Source organism: Elephantulus edwardii, unplaced genomic scaffold, assembly GCF_000299155.1.
Source record: "Elephantulus edwardii isolate Elephantulus edwardi_28Jun2011 unplaced genomic scaffold, EleEdw1.0 scaffold00063, whole genome shotgun sequence".
NCBI classification, from domain to species: Eukaryota; Metazoa; Chordata; class Mammalia; order Macroscelidea; family Macroscelididae; genus Elephantulus; species Elephantulus edwardii.
The window spans coordinates 5,345,464-5,352,627 of NW_006399813.1; the positions used below are offsets into that span (position 1 = coordinate 5,345,464).

The following is a 7,164-nucleotide window of genomic DNA, read 5'->3' on the forward strand; positions in this document are numbered from 1 at the left end:
GGCCCCGCCTCCTTCAGACCCTCACCCCAGGCCCCGCCTCCTCCAGACCCTCACCCCAGGCCTCACCTCTAATTTTTCCAACCTCGCCCCCTCTGGGCTGCTAGCTTCACCTCTTTCTTTGGCTGAACCCTGGCTTTTCTTGGGGTCACTGTTCTGCCTACTATTTTCTCCAGTGGGGACTATTTCTACACCCTACTCTTGCCAGATCCCAGAGGCAGAGATGGGGCTACACCTCATCTTTCAGCCTTCCTGTCTACCTCACCCCAGCAGCCCTCTCCTCTCTGCAAGCTCATCCTCCCTGAGGCCTGCACTCCACCCCCTACCCATTGCCCTCATCACCTACACTTCTCCTCATGCTGAATGACCCCTTCCATTGAGGAGGCCTGGAGAAGGTCTTCTCCATCACCTCCCACAGTCTCTACCTTTCATGGGAGCCTCAGAATTCCTTCCTCTCCAACAATCTTTACGTTCTTTTCACTGTGGCCACCTTCCTTCTTCCCAGGGCCAGACCTAAGAGCTTGTCATCACCTGGACTGTGCCCTCTCTAAAATCTTAAGCCCCGTTTCTCATTCTGTGACCACCATCTCCTTTCGATCCAACTCCCTCATGCCCCCACCCCCTGTTTCCTGCTAGTTATCTTTGACACTTGAGCCCTCTGGCCCTCCAGTCTTCTCCTGGACTTTCCTCTTTTATCCCTGGTCTCTCAGCTTTATCTTGCAGTTTTTTCTCTAGAAACACCTTCCAGACTCACACCTCTTAGGCAAGATGGTTAGAAAAAAATTCACCATAAGCTACATCTCTTTCAGCTGAGCTCCTAGTGCAACCCAACAACTCCCATCCTTGTCCTTAATTATTTCAGCACTCATTTCTTTCAAGAATAATTGATAAAGCTTCACCATAATTCTTGAGTATCTATTTGGTTCCCTCCATCTCAACAGAAATGGTATTGAGTTGGAACTGATTCATATTTGACCTTCTATTGGGCTTTTGAAGCAGTCAAGCATACAGGAGAGAGTGCCCATCTTTCTCTCATGGAGCTGCTGGTGGATTTGAACAGCTAGAAGGTACTACCTTTGAGCCAGTAGCACAACACCCCTCTGGACTACTTCACCCCCGTCTTTAGAACAGAAGATGGTGCCTGTCCTTTAATTAAGAATAAGCTCTCTCAGTTTTGAATTCTCTTAATACCCTATCCCATGAACTAGAGACACACAAAGCAGGGTGCGAAGATGGACTTTTTGATTGAGGGACTACAGTTCCGGACATGACAGTTATAAAGTGGGTTAGGAGACACGTCACCCTTGACTCTGCACATTTCCAGAAGGTCACAGGCAAGAAACTGTTGATGAGTTTAAAACCTACTGTTGTTGTGCTGTAGAGTCAGAGCCGGCCCATCGCTGACCCTGTCGAGGCAGGTAATTGAACAGGAAGAGGGTGCCCATCCTTTTGCTCTTGAGCAGCTGGTGACCACAAACTGTGTACCTTCTGGGCAAAGACATTAAATGAAAAGGAAGATAAGAGAGAACTTCTTTGGAGAGAGCTGTGTGGTGCATACTCTCTAGAGGGAGCCAAAAAAGGGCTTCAGGGATCACTAGGGAAGATTAACATGTGTCCTCAGGTCTGATGGACAGTGACTGATGTCAGACGTATGCACCTGGGGGATCTAAGGGGAAAAGCAACAGGAGAGAGAGAGAGCTGATTTTACCAGCACTACTCTTGATGCTTCTATAATGATGAAGGTATGAGTTAGCCTCCATGGGTTAAACAAAGTGATAAGCTGCTAGAAGGCATTGTAAATGTCATAAAAAAAGACTGCCAAGAGGAAGAAGGACAGGCCTTTGAAAACCCTACGTACAATAGAGCACACTTAGACTAGCAGACAGGGCAACTGAGGCTGGACCTTCAAATGTAGCACAGGTTTCAGGGCTATTGGACATAGGGTCACTGTGAGTAGCAGGCAACTTGACGGCATACAACGACAACAACAGAGGAAGATGGGAATATCAGTGAGGATGGGGATGGCTGAAACATTAGGAGCTGAGGAGGAAGAGATCAGCTGGAGGAAGTCTTTGCAGTGAAGGCTTTTTAATAAAGGACCGATTTCTAGAGCAATCTCCAGAAGACACCAACTAGAAACTCCTGCTAGACTTGGAGAACATGCCATTCTCTTATGAAAGCTCCGGTCCAGTAAGAACATTCCTGCTTTCTGAGCTCTTCTTCTTTCTGTTTCAGCCTTGACAGAAACCAGTTATTCAAATAAGGAAGGAAGGTATAGACACATGAAACTAGCAATGAGACTCAAAGGCCCCTACCTAGACCATAGGATTCTCCTCTGCAACACAGCTCTGTGTGGGTCCCTTCCCTCTGAAGGAATCTGGGTGTTTGATTATTAAATGAAATTGAATATTTGGAATTGTAGGATGAGTATTCCACCCATGCAATGAACTGCCTCTGAAAACCCACTGTAGGGTCAGCTATGGGTCAGATCTGACGTGATGGTACACAAAACAACTACAGAATGAGTTTGCAACCTGAAACGACCATAGAACTGATGATTCCTGACACAGACTTCTCCTTTGAAGTTTTGTTGTTGTTGTTGTTATGTGCCGTCCAGTCTCTTGCGACTCATAGCGACCCTATGTACAACAGCCCTAAACTCTGCTCTGTCCTGTGCCAATCTCACTGTCTCTGATACTCCCATCCAAATTATCCCAGTCACTGAATCAATCCACCTCACAGAGGGCCTTCCTCTCCTGCGCTGTCCCTCCACCCTCCCAAGCATGATGTCCTTTTCCAAGGACCGGTCTAAAGCCTGCAGGGCATCTACAAGTTTCTTTTATTCAACATGCCCAAACTATGCTCACTCTTTTCTCTCTGAACAGGAGACTCTCCTTTCTGTAACTGGTAGTTTAGCTTATTACTTATTCACCTACCCATACCATGGACTGCTAAAAGAACAGACAGGTTCATCCTGGAGAGGGTGAAGTCAGGCTGCTCCTTGGAGGCAAGGATTCTGAAGCTTCATTTGACATACTTTGGGCACATTGCAAGGAGGGATCAGTCCTTGTAGAGGGACATCATGTTTGGAAGGGTGGAGGGACAGCACAGGAGAGGAAGACCCTTTATGAGATGGATTGATTCAGTGACTGGGGTAATGGGGATAGATGTGTCAGAGACAATAAGACTGGCACAGGATAGAGCAGGGTTTAAGGCTGTTGTACATAGGGTCGCTCTGAGTCACAGGTGACTTGACAGCATATAACAGCAACAACTACTGCCCATACCTTCATCCAGTCATCCCTCCCTGCCCCCCTCCTTCCCTCCACTCGTCTGTCTCTCCATCCCTTCAATGCACTTGGATGCCTTAACTCTCCTCTCACTTTTCTCTAGTGGTGTCATTGTGAAAATAGAACTCAACATGATGATGCCAGGCTTTAATAATTTTTTTTTTCTATTTGAAATATTAAGAAAGTTCTTTCTGTGGCCACTTGAGTTTTACTTGGTACACAGGTATTATTTACACACTAAATTAATTTCTATTTTTTTCTCTCATTAGTAGATAACTACTAAACAGCTCTACCCAATAGCAGTTAGTGGTAAATACCTTCACAGCAGGCTCTGTCATCAAGGAGCAGACCAGCTATCAGATGTTAACAAGATGATCTAGAATGTGCTTGGACTAATATTTTAAAGGATTACTATTTCCCAGAAATTGTGTAAGCACAGACCGTATACTTGACCCTAGGTAGAAATACTCTTCTACAGGATAATTCATGCTCTGCCAACACACGGCCCTTGTGTATCTCTGGTGCTTTAACTCCTCCACTCCACTCTCTATCTCTAGACAAAATTGTTTTCACTTCTTCTCTAGAGTGTAAAGTCTCTAACGATAAGATTTACAAAAAGCTACAGCCTGCAGTTGAAGCCTGAATGCGTTTTGAATCTTGACGTAACCACAGATGCCACTTTTAAACTGCTAAGGTTGTGCCTTTGTAGTGGCCTGAATGTATCAGCCACTCCTCAGGAGAAAGATGGGTAATGTCCTATCATATGACTAAAACCTCAGAAACTCAATGGAAGGTTAGTTATGAGTTGATTCTGACTAGATTGAAATGAATTTCTTTTCTTTTTTAAAAAATGAAGTTCTTTTGAGTAAGGTCTGTGGTGTCAAAGGTTTATTTGACTTTGACTTCATCATATGGATGGGCAGACTCACACGAATTGGGGGTGTTAATCATCTGTCAGGGGATTGGCTACAGCTATTGGCTGGTCCTGCTACCCCACTAGGTTCAAACTGAGTAGTTTCAGCAGCAGAAATGGGGAACCTTAACACCAACAAGGAAAAGGAAGCAGCACATGTCCTTTGGGGTCAGAGCTCCATATGCCAGCTAGACTGACCAACACAAGAGCAACAGCAGCCTCGGCAGACAAGCAGAGGCTGACACGAGACACAGTTGACTTGGGACTGTTGCCTTGGGAGCTAGACGCCTTCAGCCAAGCTTACTGGAGGACTCAGGGGGAGACACCATAACTTTGTAATACTGACCTGAGTCAGGCCTAACTGAGGGTCAAAGGGCCTGCAATCATGCTTGAGACACTGGTCTGAGGGATTGTACCTTGCTGCCTATTTGAATTATAGCCTGTTTACCTTTCTGTGAAGCCCTGTAACAGTGAGTAGGGTTCTCTGAAGTCTCTGTCATCATCGTAATGGCTTCTGGATGCAAAAGCAGGAAGATTGGTGCTGGGATTAGTGGAAATGGGTGGAGTAGCGTGGAAGACCATGTTTGACCTTATAGGAATTGGTTTTGCAGATGTTGTTGAGGGGGTTAGTTCTATATGTGGACTCAGTAGAAGTTGGACTCAGCCTCAGGATTCCCAGTCTTTTTTACATTGCTTTCTCTGGGGTTCCACACTGCCAAAGCAGTCCTAATACTGCCAGAAGTACTCAGGACACAGAAGAGGTTCATTAACACTGAGGAACGGGAAATTTGCTTAGGCATGGTCTTCTTTGAACACAAAGAGAAATTAATATAAAAGTCACTTCCTTCCTCTAACTGTTTATACCTTTTCTTTGGGGGGAGAGGAGAAAACATTCTTGACTATTGTTACTAGAATTTTGCATTATTAACATTTTTTATGACTGTCTATTATGGAAACTTTACTCACTACCACCAAGTAAGTTCCTGACTCCTCTGGTTTCCAAGGCCGTAGATCTTAGCAGTAAGAGATTGCCCATCTTTCCCCCCTTAATCCTAGATTTGAACCATTAGAGACACGTAGCCTTTTTGTTAGCAAGACGACACAGTGCGGACCATGCCACCAGAGCTCCTATGCTGAAACCTTACTAATGCTTATTAGTAAAGCACCCTTTCAATTATTTTTTCCAGCTCATGGGGAGGCCAAGCCTCAACTGACTTTTGAAAATGACGTAGGCTGTTGAACTTGTAATAGTCTTTGAACTAGAGCAGACATTGCTCTGATAGAATTGTTAAGTTCTGTTTCCCACCCCGCCTCTCTCTTTATTACTACCTATGCTGAATAAAAAACCTCTTATTTTTATAACCATAACTGTTGTGATATTTTCCATCAAGACACTTCTCAGCTCACACTACATTATTGCTTTGCTCATTGTGTTTCTTGACCCTGGAACTTAACCTCCTCTTGGAAGTCTTTTCAATGTTTTGCTCTGGGGTAGAAGCCTCTCCATTGTGGTCCTCAAATATCCAAAGCCTGTCTTTCTCACTGCACTTACAATATTGTATCATAGTTATTTTTCAAAGCGACCTTCACTAGGCCGTGGGATACTTGAGGTAAGGGACCATAGGTCTATTTTGTTCTGTAATGTAGGAGCTAATACAACTCCTGACAAGTAGTAGGACGACATAAGAATAATTCATGCCTTTAGCTGTGGTATTGGAGAAAAGTGCTGAACATCCCAGGGCCCGCCAAAAGAAGAAACAAATACATCTTGGAGAGGATGCAGCTGGAGTGCTCTTCCATAGCAAAGATGATGGGGCTTTGCCTTATATACTTCAGGCATGTTGGTAGGGCAGAGCTGTTTCTTGGACAGGAACATGATGCTCAGGATAGAGGGTTGACGAAGGAGAGGAAGACACTTGACTAGGTGGAATGACATGATGACCGCCACCATGGGCTCGAATGTGTCAGGAAGTGTGAAGACGGCACAGAATAGGACAGGGATCAGATCTATTGTTCATAGGGTTGCTCAACTCGATGGCACCTAACAACAGAAACAATAACACCAGTAGATGCTCATAATGTTTGTTGAATGAATAAACGAACAGTACCTGTCGGTCTTTCAGGTCGATCTTGTTCCCCAGCACCACCATGGGGTAAGACTCTTCCATCGGCATGATCTTGGCCAGAACGTCACCCCGCCATGTATCCAAGGCTTCAAAGGAATCCGAGTCAGTGACATCGAAGGTGAGGAGGCACCCATCAGAGCCTTTGTAGAATGTGGACACCATGGAGCGGAACCGTTCCTGACCGCCTGTGTCCCAGATCTGAAGGGGAAGAGCAATAACCGAAGGCAGCCTTGATGAGCAGCTGAGGGAAAGGCCAACCGGGTAACTTGCACCAAAGCTTCCTGTTCTGAGGGGAACACCTTAACACAGATACACTTGATTCTTTGCATCCATGTGCATCTTGAATGCACTCTAACACTGTTGCACATTAACACATTTAACTAACATGTGTGTTAAGAAATGTGTTGCACTATAATAACACATTTAACATCCTAAGAGCACATTCACATCTAACTCTCACTTTATCCATTGTCATCAGGACAGGGCATATTACACTCGACTAACAGATTTGGAACTTTGCACTGTGGAAGTGACTTGCCCAAGACTTCCTGCCAAATTTGCCAAGGAACTCAAACCTGGGAATGGGGTCTGTAACTCCTGGATTATAGCCTTACATTCCAGTCAGGAAAGGCTAATTATTTTCAGAAACAAAACCAAACCGGATACCAAATATTTTCTATCTCGTGGGTCATGTAGTCTTTGTTGCAACTATTCAACCCTGCTATTGATGTGTGAGAGCAGCCACAGTAGACTAATGAGTACAGGTGTGTTCCAATAAAACACTATTTCTAAAGCAGGCTTAAATCCTTATACTCATTTTATAATAATAGTTTTATAT

General features: G+C 44.7%; 1 protein-coding gene across 1 annotated transcript in view; it reads right to left on the minus strand.

Moving 5' to 3' along the window:
* The window catches only part of RAB7B (RAB7B, member RAS oncogene family), a 23,447-nt gene that overhangs the window by 14,373 nt on the left and 1,910 nt on the right, over positions 1 to 7,164 (minus strand). Inside the window, exon 3 of the mRNA XM_006887989.1 lies at positions 6,309 to 6,524. Coding sequence (XP_006888051.1) covers positions 6,309 to 6,524 — 216 coding nt within the window. The remainder of the gene's footprint in view (positions 1 to 6,308; positions 6,525 to 7,164) is intronic.